Below are 21311 nucleotides of genomic sequence, written 5' to 3'. Positions count from 1 at the left end.
TTGGGTGTAATAAAACAGCAGATCAGAGTCATTGACTGCTGACAGGGACTGACACTGAAACCTGCTGTTGTTGGAAGGCTGCCTGGGAGATGTTCATTACTCACAAAGCTTGTCGGTTTGGACAGGAGAGGAACAACGGTCTTATTAAGTGGAGACCTGGAGCAGCCGTAGGGGAAATACACACACACCCACGCGTGCACCCACATGGGCTGCGAGAAAGTTTGAAGCTGTGGCTTTAACCGAGCCCTCTCATAGGCTGGGAGAAGTTGGGGCTGTCAGAAAAATTTGAAACTTTCCAGGGATGGTGGAATTTGCTGAGTTTGGAGTTTGACACGGCTGACAGACAGACAAATCATGACATGACGACATCTGCGACGTCAACAATAGAGCCTCGCCATGAGGGAAAGTAAAATTCTGCTGTGGAGGAATGTGACGGCCTCATTTTCACAGGAACCTGCTGATATCGATTGGAGTTTCTGATGTCTGTCTGGCTCATTGTATAACTCTCACAAGAACAGATTCAATATTCCCGACATTGCTGAACCTGAAGCCTTGTTTCCATAGTAACTCTGCTCTCCGTCTCTCTAAACATAGCCCTCCTGACTGACTTTAGCTCTGTTCAGATCATCAAGCACAGCTGAAGAGGAGGTAGATGCGTGGACATGGACAATAATGTTCCTGACTTGAGGCGATGAAACAATTTGCTAGCTTGTCAGAATAACCGCTTCTTGGTGTATTTACAGTTTTACACCACGGTTAAAGCACCAGAGGAACAGAAGAAGGCAACATGAATCAAGATGAAAATAGGTGTTTATTTCACTTGGGAGCACTCATCTGTTTTCAAGGTGCTACTTGTTGTCAATGAGGACACTTGGTTGCGTTTTCAGCCGTAGAGTTTTAATCACAAAGCCCCCAATTCATCTCTCACCTGCTATGTTTCACCAAGTTTGCAAAATCTTAAAATAGCAGCATCTTTCTAAACAACCTGCCCCATTTCAGCCTCGAGCAAAAAGGGGCCGTCATAAATCAAAACTGCCGCAGTTGTGACGGTTCGGGGACGAGGGGGGAGCTGGCCGAATTTGCATTTGATGCAGTCGTCACAATTCTTTTAATGTAAACCCCCTTCGCTACAACATCTTCAGCAATTGAGTTCAACGGGATGCCGCCGATGTTACTGGTAAGTGATGTAGAAGAAAAGTAGGGCTATTCAAGAGATTGAAATAAATTCTAGCCTTTAATCCTAATCTGTAACTGTGATTGGCATTTCTAATAATTTAATGTGAGTTTTGTCTGTGATGAAACATGATGCATCTTTACGCAGACTTTTAGAAATCAAGCTAGCGAGAAATTTTACATCTATACAACCCTTATTAAACCTTTCATTTCCTTATGAAGAACCTGCTGATGTCTGATGCAACCTTGGAAGCTGCAACATTCTTCCTCATCTGGCTCCTTTCTTTGGCTTGCTGAGCCGTCCTCTGCGGAGAAAAAATGTAACATGATGTAAGAGGTTAAATCTGCAGTCGACACTGTAGAGAAAAGTGAGATCAATATATTGAGCATCTCTAGATTAAAGCGTCTGAGTGGTGGCATAAACAGCGAGAGGATCCCCTTATCAGAACGTGCAGTTCTCCACATCAGTTTATATACGTCAACATACGAAGCATCTCCTTCCAAACTGACACCCACTCTGACGAAAATGCTTTTTGGCGTGAAAGTAAAGCGCATTTTAGGTTACAATGAAAGCTCTGCTCTCCAACCAGTTCTCCTTTTAAGAAGTGAATTGTGTGTGATTATGAAATATTGACTGAAGAAGCTCAAGAAGGAAAATGTTCCCAAGACAGATATATAGCATTTTGCTACAAATGCTATACATCAACATGTCATACAGCTATATCATGTGATGTTATTACAGGCAGTATATAGCTTTGTGAGGGATGGTATGACTCTTGATCAATGTGTTTGACCATGTATCATATTACTGCCACCACTTATGATCCTCAACATGAGTGATGGGACTCTCTTTTTATACAGGGATAAAGGAGAGGTCTATCCACTGTGCACCTTAAACGTTAGACAAATTGCTTTTGCCCCCTAAGCCCTTTGGCTCTAAAAATGGTTGTTGTGGTTGCTATGGGTGCAGTGATGCAGAGTGTGCACATACAGCTTTGTGGCAGACGGTGCAGAGCGTTTGCAGGTTGTCCAGAGAGCATTGTCCTCCTCCGCTGTAGACCGGCCGGATGTGGTCGACCTGCCAGAAATCCCCTTCGACCGGAGCGCGGATCATCTCATTCAGCTACAAACACACAGAAAGAAGCAGTGAGCGCCTCAGCACGCTGATTACCCTTGGATGTTTTCTCATATTGCTTTAAACTCCCAAGAATAAGCTGTGATTACACTGTCCACCCAAGACATCCATCTATGCTAAAGTTAATTTTTTGAAATTATGTCTTTCTCAGAGCACTACAGCACTTTAAATTGTTATTCTACAGCACACGAACCCATGCACACACACACACACACAAATCATTCATATTAAACAAATCTCTGCACCACAGGGGCACTTCTGCAATGCGCTTCACAATAAAAGAAGATAAAAACAAATAAGTCTCAAGGAGTACACATGACAGCAGGACACATAAATGGCAGAAATTCACAAAAGGAAATAATGAAAGCAAACAACAGAAAAAGGTCTCTGATAAAGGTCTAAAATGCTGAGATTAATGTAAGCCTGTGTGACTGTGAGGATAAGACCATTTGATGAAAACTATAATTTCACCAAATCAATGACAGTGACCTTTGACTTTCTATTATCCATCACCATCAGATACCTCAGATACAGCCATATCAATCAATAAAATGTTTTTGGTCTATATAATTGGCAGCTATAGGAAAAAACTTACGACTTAAAGCTATACTTGAAAATCTGCCAGACAAAGACACCAAAATTAGGTTGAATAAACCGCAGGGGATAGCATGATACAGCAGGATATGTCTTCCTACATTTAATTTTAAACTATTTGTAGTGTTGGATTTCTGTAGCTCTTAATGAGACCTGTTCACTTCTCAACTTATTTCAGTTCTCTCTGGTGTGATGGGTGCCTTCTCCTAACTGTGAGCTTTGGCTTTTTCAACCTAACAGAGTCTCGCACATGTCTCACAGTAGGAATGGTTTTCTTTTCTTTAAAAGCGTGATAGTTTCTCCTGTGAGATGATCTAACTTTTCAAAAAATTAATTTTGTCTCATCTGCCCAAAGGACATTCTTCCAGAAGCACTGTGGTTTGTCAACATGTGATGAAGTGTTTCTGTTTCTATTTCAAAGTGGGCTCTTCCTGGGTCTTCTTCCATGGAGCCCACTTTCACTCAACAAACAACATATGGTGCGACTGAACACTATTGTACTTTGATCTTGGAGCTTTCAGTTTTTCTTGGTTCTTTTTACACCACTCAAACTTTCCTTCTGTTCAACCTGGGCTCAGTCGTCCTCTTGAGGCCTTGAACGTCTTAATATTATTAGCAACTGTGGTCACAGGAACAGCATGTTGTCTCGAGACCTTTACAATGACCATGCTTAGTGGATTTCTCTTAGATAATTGTCTTCTTTGTCTTGTCCATGTTCAATGTGTTGCACACAACTACACCAAACAGCACAATGGGGATTTCTCCATTTAAATATAACAAAAAAAAAAAGACAAATAACATCATAGTTTTAATGCTTTTCAAGATGAGCACTAGTTCAGTGAGGCGTGAGTGTCACCATACTTTTAGTAATGTTTGTTGGTCTAATAAAAAAAATCTGTTAAGAGAAATAAGATGAAGAAGAATATAATTCAAAATCACCAAAAGATTTTGCTGATTTTCCCTGGACAAACTCTCGTTTTTTTGTTTTCAAAGCCCTAATTGACTGTCACGGTATCACTTAGTGCTCAAAAGTGCACTTCTTCAGATCAAACATTTGATTTCAAAATTTCTATAACAAACAGAAACGTGGTGGTTACAGATAGCTTTTATTTTTAGACCAGCAGCCAAAAATTACAGATTTTGAATACTGTTTCTGGCATCCTCACAAATCTGTGTTCAACATTCATTTTCTTTTAGTGTTGTTTTTGGCTTTTTATCTCCTACTACATGCTCTTATATATAATCACCTGCTAGGCAGTGAAGTATTTTAGTATTTTAGTGGGTTTTAAAGTTTTTTCACTGAACTGAACCAAAATATTAAAGTTATAAAAGACAAAACAATGAGCAGAAAGTAAATGTTCTGTAGATCTGAGAACATCATAGCAGCTATTTGTAATGTATCTGGCTACAAAATACTAAGGACAAATGAAGTCCAAAGGAATTAACAATTTCTAATTCACTTGCACAAACTGTATACAAAGCCGATAAGTTACTCGATGAACCTTCCTTGGACCTGAATTGCTCATGTCCATGTTTACTAGACCAGATTACTCAGCTCCAGTGGAGCAGATCACCCCCAAGAACGACCTAGAAACTCAACGAGTTTGTTAAAAGACAGTCGGGAGAAGACAGAGATAGAACAGAGAGGAATGAAAGGAGTACAGAGTGGAAAGGAAAATACAGAGAAGTGGAAGAGCAAAGGATGATTGAGAGAATTAGAAACAGAGAAAGAAAAGCCTGATGGGAAGAGTTCAGGGCCAAAAATCCATTTTCCTGCTCTGAGTGCTACTCTGCTGACATTAAGGCAGCAAGCTGGAATTGATCCCAACAGATTTAAAGAACAGGCCCGCTCACAGGGGCAGAGTTCACGTCTCCACACACACTCTTGCACACACACACACATGCACACACATTGCAGTCAATTGAACCTGCTTTTGTGCCAAAACTGTGCACCTTGCTGCACCAGACCTGACTACTACACATTTACACACACAGCAGTATTCGGCTTACAGGCACCTGTAACACACACACACACACACACACACACACACACACACACACACACACAAAATACCAAAACACACATGCCAAGATATTCATTCACACAGCAAAATGGACCCCAAGGTACTCACAAAGACCTGTATACACCATGTACACGCACGCACACGCACACCAGAACCCCCAGTATGAACCAAAGAATGAAAGAATGAGCCTATAATCTTGAGGCTCCTGCACCGCTGCAGCGTCTTATCATGTGGCTGAGTTTGTTTCCTCTAAAGCTTGGTGCATCGATCGGCACTGAAGCTGCTGCCAGCGGCACTGGGAAGGGGGTGAGTGTGTGTGCGTGCAAGGGGGAGGCTGGTTTTGCAGGATAACAGCCAACCAAATCAAACAGGCTTACTGGTTGAGGCCTGGCACTGGGAAAAAAAAAATCAATGGACCCAGCAATCCATTTACTGGGAGCTGGCCCCTTGGAGTGCAGATCAACCTAAATGTGTGTGTGTTTGTGTGTAGGTGGGTGAGATGCAGAGTACAGGGCAATTTATTTTTGCACTTACACAAACACAAAGACAAAAAAATAGCTTCCCTTGTCAGTTATTTATCTCACATCAGGAGACTGTGTACATTCAGATGCTTAATACTGTAAATCTAATAAAGTTATTCAACTTAGTAGTATTATGAGCTGTAAAGACTATTATGAGCTTGTTAATACTGATGCAGCAATCCGTGAGGGGTGAGTGGCGTGTGTGAGATGATTACCTCATTATGCCTCACACAGATATTAAAATTATCAGATAACTTTAAAGATAATATTTATCTTTGGTAGAATCGCTCCTCTGAAATATGTGGTCCCAGCAAAACAGGTTGGGAACCACTGGTTTAACATTAGCAGAGTCTTTTATATGTTTATAATGTACAGAGCGGTGCTAAAGTTTGTGATCACATAGAAATGTTCATAGAGACCTGGTAATAAGAAAACATAAGTTCTCAGGACATGAAACAAGATGAAATGCTTGAGGCTGGATTTGTGAGCTTTAGATACAACTGATCCAGTCTCTGCAAAGTGTTATGGTCCCATGCACCGCCCTCTCAGAAACCTTCAGTCCCATGTTTCCTACTGAAGTTGAAAAACAGACATATTTAAAGCTGATCTAGTGAACTAGCCCCCAACACTACTGGAGTGAACACTGGTTTCCTCTGCTCTTGTGTCTGACCTGTTTGAGTGACAGCTGGGCCAGCCATGTGTTCTCCAGCATCTCCTTGCGGTTGGAGGGTGGGGCATCACGGACCTTCAGAAAGAGGTCGTGGGCATGGAGACCACAGTGCTGACAGATGCCCTTTTCCACCTCGAGCACCCGGGAGCGCATGTATGGCTGGTTGGAGCGCAACTGAAACTCCTCCTGACACCTATCGGTTGGAGAACATAAATACATCTGGACTGGAATCTTCACCTTGGTACATTTAGAATTAACATCTGAAATTTGTTATTTCCACAAACTAATTGAAGGTGCTATTGGTTATTTTCTTAAAGATGTTATGATTCTGCTGAAAGGAGCACAAACATAACAGTGTGTTGAAGTTTGAGAACAACCAGTTATAGAAGAGTGAGGTGTCTCACCTTGACCAAATGACCTGAATTTGCTTCTTGAAAACCACTTGAGGAAATTGAATTTCTTTGCTTTAAAAGGGTAGCAAGACTAACGGGATGCACACATGCAACACGTTTTATCAGAAGAATTTAGCCGACCATGCGAGAGAGTGGGAAAAACTGCAGTGTCCCACTCAAGGAAAGAAAGACACTGCAGAGACTGAGCTACCAGCATTAAGATTCTTTACATTTGTGTTCAAATGCATTGGTCATTAATTAAGGATCATAAAAACACTGTTTTAAAAAAGGATTAGACGAGGGTCATTTGAATGAATCTTTTTCTAGAAAGCAAAGCAACATTACACTTCTGTATTTTTAAGTTAGCTTGCTCAAACATTGTTTAAGCTCCAACTATAATTAAACTTTTTGCCAGATGGGCGGGCTTTAGCGCAGAGGACAGTGAGTGCTGGAAAGTTTGACACATGACAGACGCAAACTTTTTAAAAGTTTATTTAATATGCTTTTCTTTGATTTAATCTTGCTTCAGACGGTCTAAATTGTCCCACTGCAGTAAACCCCACCCATCTGGTATTCTGAGGGAGGGGATGTTTAAATTTACATCTGCTCTGTGGATTTTAAAACTGTTTACACTCTACAAATACACTCTACAAATATCTCTACGTTATTTAGTGTCACTGTACCTGTGGCTGCAGAATCTTGTGCTCCAGGCCTCGCCGGTGTTAGAGCAGGCCTGCTGGCAGGACAGACACAGAGGGACACCCTTACTGTCCACAGCTTGCAGGTAGCCGGACTCTGACGATGGCTGCTCCTCCACCTTCTCCTTGTCCAGCCTATGGAGACAGAAATCCGCAGTCATCAGTTGTTCGGCTTCTCACTTGTTTCTTATTGCAAATTCACAAACAAAAGACAGGTTAATATTTAAGGCATTATAACAGCGTTTTGCGAGTGGTTCCTACTTCTGTCCGTCGTCCTAGATTGACTTCATCTTTATTTCTTATTATTCTGGCTGATTTTTATTCACATTATTAACGTACTTTTTGACAATTTCTTTGATTACTTGTGATGATTTGAAAAATGTAATTTGAGCAATGGACACATAATTTGTTATTTCTTGTTAAACACTAATTGATTTGTCATTGAGTGACATTTTGATTATTTCTTTACTTGCATATTTAATTGATTGGAAAACATGTATTGTTCTGTTACATTTGATATTTAATGGCCTCAGAATTGATTACAATTTGCTAATTGTTGATGATGTCTAGCTAATTTTTGAATGTCAACTCATTATTGCTTTGCATGATTTTCTTTACTGCTTTGTGAACCTTTGGCTGCATTGACTGATTATTTATTACTATTGTTTTATTGATGATAACTAAATTAGTTATTCACAGTTCACAGATAACATTATGTATGAAATACCTTAATGTGTGCAGAAATATGATAAAATATATCTATGGATCTGGTGAAATTGGTATAAAGTCTTTCTAATATAGGCCAAATCCTTGCTTAGTGTGCTGCAGATGTGGTTGGTTATGTTATATATACACGATGTATCCAAGGAACATTTCAAGTACAGTATGTGTATGGGCGTGCCTCTCATTTTGGCAGAGGACAGCAATCTTGGGCATTTGCCACGTTGTCCCAGCAGGGTGTTAGAGCCACGTTGGAGGGGACAGATGGACTAAATTCTCTTTCCCCGTGGTTTACAATTCAGACAGACAGCGAGAGGAACAAAGAGCCAGAGAAACAGAGCACTACAGAGGGTGATTTAATCATTGAAACTGAGAAGAAAACCCGCTAAAAAACCTTGCTGCTTCAAAGTTGAGAAGATACCAAAAATTGGAAGCACCAAGAGACAAATGCTGTGCCAGCAACGTCTAGTGGATGAAAGAGAGACAGAAATAGACCTTTTACTGGTGTGCCCAAATGGAGAATGGTGAAAACATGGTACTTTGGAAGAAAAATGTAATCCAGAAAAACATGGTTTGCTAGTAACTGTAAATTTTAAACAGAAAAATGCAATGCCACCAAAGACACCAAAACATGTAGGAATGTACATGTAATTGTGTTCCTATTAATTACTATATGCACTTCACATATATTTCCAATTAATTTAAATTCATATATGCACAAAGCATGTGAGCATGTTGGCAGTGCGACATCACAGCATGAGGTAACTCTGAAAACTCATACTTTAAACCCCAGAAATCACGCAACATGCCTTCAGCAAATGGCACACAGCCTGCTCCTGTTTGCCACCATGGCTCATCTCTGATGCTTTATACCAAAGGAAAGCAAAGGCACATGAGAGGACAAACATCTGACGCTGGTGAGTCCAGCTGTCAATCGACCTTGCTCACTGCTACATTTTAATTTGTTGTTTCCTGTGGACAGCAAGGCAACAACACGGGACAGCTTAATTTGAGAAAATCCAGTGCATCTAATTTTTAACATTACATTTAGTAGACATTTGGGATTAAAGGTACATGGTGCTGCTGCCACTACTAGGATTGATTACACAGGGAATCACAGGGATTTGATTTAAGAAATAGCTTGACACTCCGCTAAGTAGACTTATTGTCTTTACATTAATGTAGTGGTTATAAAATATTAATTGGTGAGCTTTAGACATGCAGGTAGGTGGACTTTTTGTAGGGAGGATTCCCTTTGCGCTCAGTCTTAATGTTAATCTTTCATGTTAGCTTCTGCTAAACATTTTATCAGAACTTTAGTTAGGGATGTTAGTTTATCCTAAAGGTTTTAGAGAAAAGTATTTAAAGTTGTTTCCATGCTAGCTATTAGTTAGCGAGACAACAATTCTTCCCGTTGCTCTTTTGCTAAACATTTACACTTGTATAAAACATTTAATTACAGAAAACTGTAAGTATGTAGGGTTTTGCATCACCACATTCTCTTTTCATGTTGTTAGCAGCTTAGAGAGACAGGAATGTTTGTTCTGTATTTTTACTTTTTTCACATATACGATCCCAACTGTACAAGGTTGTGCATCCTGGGTTCTGGCACCTTTAAGACACTTCACATACAATCCCACACATTTCATATGTAACACTAGTTGCCATGTACATGCGTGTACATCTGTGTGGGAGCATGTGTTTGCTCGTTTCCATAGCGATATTCCCTCCTGGGGTGAGCTGGATGTTGCATCTCACCCAGTAGATTGTATTATAGTCTATATTTACTGTACTAACACACTCAGCAGGCTTTTGTGTCTCTCCCACAAGGCACATACAGATCTCCATGGAGACAGCTGAGGGAAGGAAAATGAAAATATACCAAACCCCAAAGAGAAGACAAATTATTAAACAAACCACTACCGTGGACCGACTGTGAAACCTCACCTTTAAAAACCACAAAGAAGAGTGGACATGATTTATTCACTCATTGAAAATAAGGTTTGTATTCTTTACTACTAGATAGACCTGAACTTAAAGATTCAATTGTGTAAAACTTTGGGCCTAGAGGATATTATTTAAGACTTTTAAAGACCTGAGGACAGTATGACCTTTTCTACCCTGGACATCCACCCACACGCTTGTCCCTTTAACCAACCTCTCTGATGCAGCTGATGTTAGTGAAGAGGCAGACCTTCTCTTAGTGAAGAAGTTTTCCTTGGTGACCAGTCGGATGCTGCCTCCCTCCCTCTGGGCCTTGCTAATGGAGGCCTGGGCCACATCGTCTCTGCTGAGGTACCTGTGAAAATGGGATAAACAAGGCTGTGAGGGAATGGAGGATTTGTAGATGTTATATAACCAGAGCGCTGATTCACACTGAGAGCATGGGGGAGTAGTTGTAAGGAGATGGATTCATAAACTCTGTCTCTCTCTGGATGGTATTAGCACCAGGTAAGATAGGAAATTTGATGTTGCTTAAACACATCAGTAATCTTAGTCATCTGGTCAGGACTGCAGAAATCCTGGGACTCACCCACATATCTGTAACACACACCACCACCCACAGAACTGGCAAAACTCCACAAATGGCCTCAATGCACTTTTTTTTTTAGTATAGTACAGCAATCTGTGCTTAAATGTGCAAATTCTTCCTTTCATTGTTTATTCTCTATTCTGTGTTTGTGCTTATGTTCTGTTTGTCATCTTCCCTGTCGAATTCTATTACTACTGCTGCTGCAGCAATCTAATTTCCCCACAGGACTCGTCAATCATCTAATCTAATCAATCTATCCCATCACTGTTTTTATGGCCCTTGTAATACAGATACTATGTGAGCAGATTTAAATTTGCAGGAAACGCTACAGCTCAATCTGCAGGATTAAAATGACCCCAGTGTGTAAGAACTGACGTGAAATCCTAGAGTAAAGATTAGGAAAAATATCACGGATTTGTTTGTTCTGAGTAGAATAGTGGAAAAGTGATGAATCACCAAACATCTCCAGGTGAAACTACAGCTTTCCAAAGGGGCATAATATAACACTATCACAGTCCCCATAGTGCAATTATCGTCTCTCTTTCCTTCTCTACAGGGAGGTCAGAGGTTGGACTCAGCTACTAAATATCAGCCCCGCAGCTGGTACAAACTAGCTTGCTCAAGGACACTTTGGCAAAGCTTATGTTTGCCAGTTTTGGGAAGTGAATCAGCCACTACTTCACCAACAAATCACAATGTGTTTAACAGACAACATACTGTAGCTATCTGGAATTCAGATCCCCTGCAGACCTATCAGTAATCCAGATATGTGTAATATTCCTCATTTGACTTCAGTTAAGAGCTGACAAAGAAATACTACAATTATTTTTGCTAAAATCAACACCTGACAACCAGAAGCATAACTAACGTCTATGGTAGGTATGGTAGGAGAGTGCAGCAGATGGATGGAGAGAGGAGACGGCCACTGTGTGGTGTAGCCGTTTCACGGACAATCAACTCAGCTAATAAAACTGCTCACTAATTTCTGCGTAGATTGATAGTGAATGTTGTATATTCCATTTGTTCTGACAGCAATGTAAATTCTTTAAGTTAGTTTGATGAAACTTTATTGCTGGCAGGCAAACAGTAGCTTTGCCAACTGTGAAATAAAACCAAAAACTGGAAGAGCTCCTAGAACTATAGGGCATGTAGAAAACAAAAACGTTTTCCACACAGATAGAAGGCAGATATAAAGACAGATAAGATTTGGCATTGGTTATATGTAGAATTATTCAGTATTTTTCAAGTTTAAAACTAAATAAAACTGTATTTAGTTGAAATATTCACAGTTATATGTCAGACCTATATTCTCCAACTGAAAGGACTCTCAAGGAAAACACGTGACTTATTGTAGTTTTAGTAAGATTTAAAAACGTTGTGCTGTTCCCTAATGAAACACTAGCCAGCATAGAAAGCAGGTTATGCAGTGACATTTTCATGCATTTTCACCACCTCCATCTGGACGGAATAGCTTCTTTGGGAGGTAGATGGAAAGAAGGTAGAGAGAAAAAAAAAGAAATAAAGGAAAGATGGATGACAGGAGACAGAAAGTGGAGGAGGGAGACACATCAAAGAGGAAAAGTTTCTCTGGAAACCGAGGAGAGATGAGGAAAAAGGTAAGTCTCCATCAAACACAAGAGCTTCCTTTGCTTCAAACAGCTGCAGCACAGAGACTGGATGAAACACGATACCTAACACTAAACTGGAGTCCAACTGCACTTCTGGGAGAGTAAAGATGTGTGTGTTTGCATGTTTTTATGAAGCCAGGTGCTTGGACAGTAATTCTGTACACCAAGGTGACTGCTGCTTTTTTCAATGTTTTAAGTTTTATGTCATGATCCAAAGCTATTTAGGGTTTTGCCACTGTCAGGGGAGCAGCCTGGTTAATGGATTTGTTGAATTACATCTGTCAAACATGTACGTCTGTGTGAAAATCAAGTCTAATTGGGTCCCTATGTTGTTTTACACTAGTCCACTGACTGACAATTTGTGGTGGTAACAAGCAAAGAAGCATAGCAATGTGCCAACACAAAGCAGTGAAGAAGAGTCTTGCAAACTAGTAAACACTGATGTAAACAATGTTTTAAAATATTTAAAATGGCAGCACTGTAGATTTTTTATGGAGCAAGGAAAAGCAATAAACACATTTGAAAATGCAATGCAAAGAAAACACTTATAGTAAACATAGTGTTGCTAACTTAGTTTTACCTAACCCGGCCATATGGAAAGGTAACACAATTTACCTGCCAGCACCTTTAAAACTCTAAAAATGTTAATTTAATTGACTCTTTCTTGGTAGGGAGTTATTCTATGATAGATTTTAAGAAACTATTTGGCTACTGGGGACAGCTTCACATTTACTGCACAAATATAAAAATAATATCAGTCGCCTCATCTAAATCTTTGTAGATAACCAAATGTAAACATTTTCAAAAATGTCAGAGCATCTCTTAAATATTTTAACAGAAGTGGTGGAAACTACAGCAGCTCTGACAAAACACAGCAGCTAACATGATTTGTACTGGATCATCTAGACATGGATTTCTGCTGATAGTCATTTGATGAACAGCTGCAGGAGCGCTGCTGCCGGCCTGAGGTGGCAGCAGGTTGCTGACAGCAGACCCGCAGAGCTGCAGACAGCAGCCCAGCTCCACCCAGGTCGACCTGTGGTCCAGCACCGGGACCAGACCTTGCTCAGCTGTGCGAAGTTAAACTAACAAGCTGCTGCTCTATTTTTGCCCTGCTGAAGTGTCTTTGATTGATTGCTGCTCTTCTACACCAGCCTCAGCAAAAGAGCTGGAACAGCAATACGATTCAGAAAATAGCCATTAGGCATTAACCTGATTGAGTTAACAATGTACAGTATGAAAATGTGTATTACAGTAATTATTAAAATATTCACGGGGACACATCACCATGGCAGCTTGTGAGAATGTCTTCTGTGCCTCTGAAGGAGCTTTGCCAAGTAAAGAAAACCATCTCCTCACTGCTTCCACTTGAGACTTGCAATTTGCAACAAAAAACATCAGTTATAAACCAGGGGTGTGGAGTTTGAAAGATGTGGGTGTTAATCAGGGAGGGAAGATGCAATCAAATTGCATAATGGGAAATGTAGGACCCAGTGTTTTTGTATTTGTATTTGATACATTGGCCTGAAAATCAAAACATCCCAAATATTCTTTTCTTATTTTAATCGATTTTTCACAACTCCCCAAACTTTATCCTATTACCACATCAAATTGCTGTAGTACAGCTTTAATATGATATCATATAATGACATAATTTCAAAAAGTCCTTTACATAATGTGAGCTACATATTTTGATTACTTATCAATATTTCATGTTTTAGATGTTTTTTAAAGTTTATAGATGTTTATTTCTGCTACTTTGGGTTATACTGGGTTTCTTTTTGTTGATTTTATTAACATTTCTCCAGTCATCTTAAAACCTGCACATTTTTATTTTACTACTACAGTATTTTATACAACAATACTGTGATGTTGAAGTGTTAATCAGCTGTGACTGGCAGGATTAAACTTCCGCCTGGACAGAAGTTCATAAAAACATTCAACATTAAATTGAATTTTACCAGCCAGTACTACTAACGTGTGTTGCTTAGCAACTAAACAATCAATATGTAGAAAATTAGTATACGTATATACATGGGAAAAAAAATCATTCTTGCTTTATTACAATGACATATTATAGAAGCAATAAACCATTTATAGCCGGTGTTTGCTGTAATTTTAGAAATGAAGCATGCTTAGGCAGGATGCAAACTGGATTAAAATGCTCTTAACTATTTTAAAATCACTATAAATCACCATGAGTGGCTTATGACGAAAATATCCACAGTGTTGGAAACCCAGGCAAAGTGCAATAAGTTCGGAGTAGTTGAAAACTGAGCATCTCAGTGCTGCGAAGGTGAGCCTTGATCGCCCCGCTGAGCCGAAGCTGGAGCTTGATTGGTTCTGATTAGTGAATAAATCAAACAGGTATCAAATCAAGCCGGGCCAATTGCCTCCTACTCACACCTTGATTAGGTTCATGCACCCAAACACATTCCCCAGTTGAGAAACACTCTTACAAACACACACACGCACACACACACACACACACACACACACACAGGAGTGTACCCTGTAATTGGCAAACTCTTCCTGCCTCCTATCCACGCCAGTTGTAATTAGTGTGCCAGCAACAATGCTTGTTTGTCAAAAAACACACATCTACACTTACACAGCACTCATCCCATCCTCTCTTATGCCTCAGCTGACACCCTTTGATACACCCACACACATGCACACACACAAATACAGTACTATTGGAGCCTTCCGTGACGCCTAGGGCACTTAGTATTTACAAATCTGCTTGTTCCTCTGTGAAATCTCACACATCTCTTCTTGGACTCTGACATAATGTTGGGAACTAATTCATCTCACTATTGCCACCATTTTCAAATTTCCACTCACTAGCACAACAGGGGCGCTAGATCCAATTAAATGTTACTGATCAGCTCATACTGGAAGACATATTTGTAGTCTTGTTACTGTTTACATATTTACAGTACTACCCTGAGGAATTATTCCCAATTTTAAAAAAAATCATATTTTATACAGAACTAGACAAAAGCAGCTTTTTAAATTAAAATATGCTAATATGCTTATTAAACTAACACCTGGTAGTTTGCTAATTAAGCTAGCTACATTAACATTTTGACAGTCTGGCTGTAGTATAATGTGTGTAGATGTTGATATTGTTTAGACTGAAGCTAATGCTATCTAATTAGCTGAAGAGACATAATGCGACCATGGTAATAAAACAACATTGTTCCTACATATGTAAAGAGCTACAGTGGTTTCTTCTCATATTATGTATATGCTAAGAAAAATGTAATAATTTACAATGAGGAAAAAAAAAATGTGTTTGCTGAATCTGTTTTAAGTCAGATTAGCTAGGGTTTCTGTAGAGTAAATGTTCACAGATACAATATAGATCAAGGCAGAGATGCTAAAGTTAGCCTAAACCTCTCATGGCATCCAAGATTGGCCTTCACTACAAAACCCAGGGGATGTGCAAACTGTAAATGGGACTTTTTCATGTAACCTCTCACATTAGAAATATAGATAATGTCATAGTCATTTACTACTGTAAAAAGTAAACAGTTTTAATCCAGTCCTTGCAGTTTTAGTTTTGTTCTTCGAAACTCTGTAAATACCAAATATTGCACTTGCTCCCACATGTGTAGAGACGCCATCCTGCCATGACTCATTTCAGAATTTGTGTTTTTTTAAGGGTTTTAATGAACCATCTATCAGTATCAGAATGTTTAATCATAGTTTGAAAGTCAAAGTAGTGTCTTTCCTTCACGAACACATTTCCAGCTAGAATCTGACCTCTTGGTGCTGGAGTGAGTCTGCTGGGTGGCAGCCAGCTGCTGCAAGCCCAGGATAGGGCTGTGGAAGAGGAGGCCGCTGCGTCGAAGCAGCTTCTGCTTCATGGCTGCAAGGCTACTCCACTCCTGAACAAACCTCAGCACCTGCAGAGAGGACACAACGTCTCATTTCATATTCAATTTCAAGCTGAAACAGAAAGCGTTAGAGCCTTCATCTTTAACACAAATTGATAGTTTGGACATTGGAGCCTCTTCAAAAGCAGAAGATTTTTTTTTTTACTTTTCAATTTTGAAACTACACTTGAACTGAAAACAAACAATCTAAACTTGCAGAGTACATATACACACTGATACACACAAGGAGACAGTTTTCCAGATAGCTGAACAAAACTCATCAAACCAAGAGAGAGCTGTATATGCTTTCAGCCAAGTCAAAGATTCAAAGAGTTCCACTGGCAAAATAACAAATAGCTCACCAAGCACCAAGGCCTAATGGGCAATTTACCTACGTATATTACACTCCAAGAGTTTTTTTTTTTCATGGATGACATCTAGTCTCAAAGAAACATTATACTGTATATGTGAAGATAAAACTCAGTATAAATTATACAGGCAGTTTTCAAAGCTATCAAACCACCTATCAAACCAAGGCATGCTTTGTTGTTTTAGGTTTGAGTCATGCATATTTTGACAGAATCATAACTGGTTAGTTATAATTCATCAACAGCAAATGTTAAACTGCAGCAAATACACTATGCAACAGGAAAAAGGAGTGACAATGTGGCTAAAAAGGCAATTTTCTGATACTGATTCATGATACAGTATGGAACATGAGGTTGGGTTTGGGTTTCTTCTAGGTGCTCATATTAGATTAACTGTTGACTTTAAAGTAGGTGTGAACGTCATTGTGAACATCTGTCAATCAAGTAAAGTGGGTGCTGCGTTACTTCATTGATTGATTCTCAAGAAGATTCTGTTTCATGCATTCACAATTTTTTTTTACCAGACTACTAAATCAAGCAACCTCAATGCTGCAACTCATTCAGTTACACAAATATGCAAATATGAACATATCACTTCTAGATCCTAAATCTCTTCATTGGCTCCCAGTCAAAGAGACAATTAACTTCAAAATCCTGCTGCTGGTCCATAAAGTACTTTATGGTTTGGCTCTTATATGTATTACAGACCATACAGGTCATTTCATAGCTGTATCCAGAATAAGATGCAATTCTTCTTAGTCTTAGTCTTCAGTGAGTATGATGTGAATAAAATTTACTTTAATAATCTTGACTTCATTAGATCAGGATTTTAATCAGTTGCATTCAGACTCTATTGATTATCCCTCTTTAACCTGGATGTTCTAGATGTTCAGTTTCTCCGTTCTGAATTTCTCCATTCTAAACTGAGCTATGTTAATTTTTTTTACTTCATTTAGATTTGGGAATCAAACATCATACAGTCAAAAGCTTTTAAATGTAAAATATGTCTATACATTAGAATTTCAACATTACTGTAAGTTGTTTGTGGTGTAATTGTGGAAATTTCACAATTATCACTCAGCTGCAGTTTGAGATTGGGGTGATAAATAAAAGGTTGATCCGCAGTCAAAGATTTGTGGTGAGCAACGATGTAATGTCATGGGTGAACAAGGAATTCCTGCTCTACATATACTTGAATTTCTAGAAACCCCAGACAGATGAAAACTTCCCGACAAGCTTTAGTTATATCTTAAGATGTAACTGTTTCACAAGGTCAGCACAGGCTGAAGAAAGGTCAAATAAGATGTCAAATGTTATGGCTGAAGAGGAGAGTGGATAGTGTTTATAGCTTCTAGAGGTCGGAGGGGTTAATAGGTGAGCATCAGAAACTGTGTGGGCAGAAACTGTGAGGGCTTTGATTTATAACTATGTAGCTCGACCAAAGCTGTATGTTAATAATTTCTTTTCTCTTAAAGGATCTTAACAAGTGTGGATCTAAAGCCACGTATATTTTATTCTTCCACTGTTCAAAAACACATTCTTTAGCCACACGTTACAGTGAACTTAGTCACGACGTGTATTAGTCCGCAGCTGGAAATAATCCAGTGTCCCCACGTTTGTCCCTGACAATGACACGAGTCTGGGGCCCTCTGTTAAGGGCTGTCTGGTCCCTGTGTGACGGGAGCAAGAGTTTCGCATTTTATGCAGTAAGTCAGACCCGTTCCCAGTGTATGTTGGACTCCAACAGGGCTCCCCTTTGTCACCACTTTTTAGCCACAACCAGGGGTCAGAGGGAGTCCGGTTTTTAGCAGATGATATTGTCCTGTTGGCTTCATCAAGACCTTCAGTGTGTACTACCGTGTTTGCAGCCGAGTGTGAGGTTGCAGGAGAGATCCTGCCTCAAGTGGAGGAGTTCTAGTATCTTGGGGTCCTGTTCTCAAGTGAGGGAAGGATGGAGGGTGATTGACAGACAAATCGGTGCATCAGGTGTTGTGGTGAAGAAGGAGCTGACTCAAAAGGCAAAGCTCTCGATTTACTGGTTCCTACTCTCACCAATAGTCGAGTGCTGGGTCTTAACAGATAGGATAGGGTTCAGAATACGTGGCCAAAATGAGTTTCCTCCACAGGGGGGCTGGGCGCGCCGTAAAGAGGTATGGAGAAGCTTGGTAACCCAAGGGGAGCTTGACATAAAATCACTGCTGCTTCATAATCCTCCTCCATCTGCATGTTTTTTTAAATGGCAGAAGGAATGTCCCACCCAGAGGCCCTGGAGAAGACCCAGGACACATTCTGGCTTGGATACGCCTTGGTATTCCACTGGAAAAGCTGGAGGAGGTGTCTAGGGAGAGGGAAGTCTGGGCATCTCTGCTAAGGCTGCTGCCCCTGCCACCCGGTCCCATATAAGCAGAGGAAAATGGATGGATGGATGTAAATAGTCCCTCAATAAGACACTATTTACAACTGCTTGAGTAATATTGTCTTTTTTCTAATCTACATAGCTGTAACAAAATAATTTTATATATGTTTGCTTGGCCAGCCTTAGTGATTTAGTTGTAATGGAGTTGAGTTTGTGTATCACTGCCTCCTTGTCCAAGATGTGCTGCAGCCCACATTAAACTGCCTGCTTGGTATTGATTTTGATGGACAATTGGAGTGTAACAGGGCATAAATGATGGGTCAGAGGATAGATGCAGCTCACGCCTTTGTTTTACAAACCGACATAAACAACCTGACAGGTGGGGTGTCTGTCAGCAGCTCTGGTTCTGCCATGGCAGACTGCAAGATTTAATATTAGCTGGTTGGCGTGCGTGGTCGTTAGAGGCAATAATCCGTCTCCTTTAACGACCCTCATAAAATGGCACTTTCTCTTTTGCCTGTATCCTTGGCTACCCAAAACCCCCAAACCGCCCCCTCTCTTTCCTCCTCTCTCCATGATCTCCCCCCACCACCTCCCTCTCCACACCCTGCAGTGGGGGAAAGTGGGCGTCCAGGCTCCACATATCTGTCAAGCTGACGACGCTGCTCTTCCTCCACATATTCAGTGGTGCCATTAGTTTCACATGACACACACATATCTGTTAGGTTTAATAACCCCCACAGCCTCATCTTCTCTGGGTCAGTAGAATTGAAATAGCTCTGCTGACTGTGATATCGAACTAAATGATCTTAGTCTAAAAATAAGGTCATCCCTAAAGCAGCCTATGGGTGAACAAACTCAAACTACACATATGAGAATATGTAGAGTTTTCTCATCATCTTGGAAATAGCGTGAAGTCATAAAGTCGTATTTTTCTAATCAATCAAAAGCAGAAAATATTGACACATTTCATAACCTAGAAAATGTACTCCAATTCCCCTTAAGGCGTTTTTACAATAAAGACAGATTAAGTAGGTTCATCTCTCTTGTGTAAACAGTCCAATCCACCAGTGCACCCTCGCACATTCATGAATATCAAAACACATGCAAGACACACACACACACACACACACACACAGCCTGGCGGGAAGGACAGACCTGTATTCGATTTTCCTTGTGCTGGCTGAAGGCCTCAGGCAGGTCATCCCAGTTGGTTAGTTTGATGTCCAGAGGGACAAAGCTCAAGTTCAACGCAGCACCGTCCTAACAGATGAGGAGACACAGACAAAGAAGACAGCCTTAAGCAGAATGATTTGTTTCTACTGTTACTGCTACCACCATCACACCTGCTACAGTATATTCGCCTCTTATTGTCATACACAGTGTAAACAGTGGTGCCCAACAGTCTGAGACCACACTGAAAATCACCAATATTTTCATGTAAACCTGGAAATAATTTACAGCTCATTTAAGATTCTGCTCTATTTCTAGGTGAGCAAATTTGTGGCACTGATTATGTTAACCCGTTTGTACAAAAGGTGAGGTGAAGGACATTCAGATGATTTGATCTACCCATGTTAGATTTGTTCAGCTTGCAGTCACCTCTTATAAAGTCTCCCTCAAACATTGTTTACTTAATACTACTGTGATAGAGGAAGAAGTGGTAAATTATTATTCTAGGCAACAAACAGCATCAAATGATGGACAGACTGAAGATTTCTAAGGGGGCAGTATATGTCACTGTAAAACAGAAATTGGATCAATTGCATCCACAGTATTGTTCACTGATAGAAAGAGAACTTCAACTGCAACTGCAACTTCATCACAGATACAGAATTTGTTAAATAAACAATGCAACACTCTAGTTAGCAAAATTACCACACTGCCAAACAAAGGTGGCCTTAACAGTGTTCTTAAAGAATGAGTAGTAGTATGTAAACCACTGCTCAGGAATGGCAAGAAGATCAAATACTTGTGGTGGGCTATGATCACTGTGCCACTATTTCTCAATGGACCACTGGAGTTGGACACACCTGCACCAAATCAACTACAGCCTGACCAGAAAGGGCTACCACACCAGTCCTTAGAGACACGCTGTACCCTCTGGTTTGCTTCATTGCAGAGAAGGATCCATGCTGCAGAAGGACAATGAGGCCCACCACATCACAGTGCTTTGAAAGAACTACTTGAAGGCCAAATCAGACCATGGATTGCCGACTGCCATGGACTTTCCTCCGCAGCCACCTGACCTCAACCCCATTCAACATTCATGGGGGCACCTGAAGACAGAGAAACCCAAGCTCTCACAAGAAAGTCACTGGAACATAGTGATACCATGCTGGGATAACATGAAATTCACTTAAACCTGTGTAGACCATGGTAGGCAGTGGCAAGGTTCATGTCCTCTAAAATTAAAACATATACGTTGATTATTCTCTATTAAAGAGATTAATTCACCCACATTGTAAAAGTTTTATGTAGTATTCGTATCATGTACAACACTATAATACAGTACATACTGCTCAATACTGTACCTATAAGTAGATATAAGCACATTTTTAAGCATGTCACAATGTATTTTGTTCAGAACTCCTCCTGTTCCTCATCATACATCACTT

At 40.1% G+C, this 21311-nt stretch overlaps 1 protein-coding gene across 1 annotated transcript in view; it reads right to left on the bottom strand.

Annotated features, from left to right (window-relative positions):
• Positions 1-815: 815 nt before the first annotated feature.
• The window catches only part of zranb3 (zinc finger, RAN-binding domain containing 3), a 72687-nt gene continuing 52191 nt past the window's right edge, over positions 816-21311 (bottom strand). Inside the window, exons 16-22 of the mRNA XM_026362472.1 lie at positions 19852-19956; positions 15857-15999; positions 10086-10226; positions 7193-7342; positions 6118-6310; positions 2165-2296; positions 816-1478 (exon numbers count right to left, since the gene is read on the bottom strand). Of these exons, the coding sequence (XP_026218257.1) occupies positions 1380-1478; positions 2165-2296; positions 6118-6310; positions 7193-7342; positions 10086-10226; positions 15857-15999; positions 19852-19956 (963 nt within the window). The 3' untranslated portion in view covers positions 816-1379. The remainder of the gene's footprint in view (positions 1479-2164; positions 2297-6117; positions 6311-7192; positions 7343-10085; positions 10227-15856; positions 16000-19851; positions 19957-21311) is intronic.

Source organism: Anabas testudineus, chromosome 2, assembly GCF_900324465.2.
Source record: "Anabas testudineus chromosome 2, fAnaTes1.2, whole genome shotgun sequence".
Taxonomy (NCBI): domain Eukaryota; kingdom Metazoa; phylum Chordata; class Actinopteri; order Anabantiformes; family Anabantidae; genus Anabas; species Anabas testudineus.
Note: the sequence above shows the minus strand (reverse complement) of the source record. Positions and strands in the feature narration are given on the sequence as shown.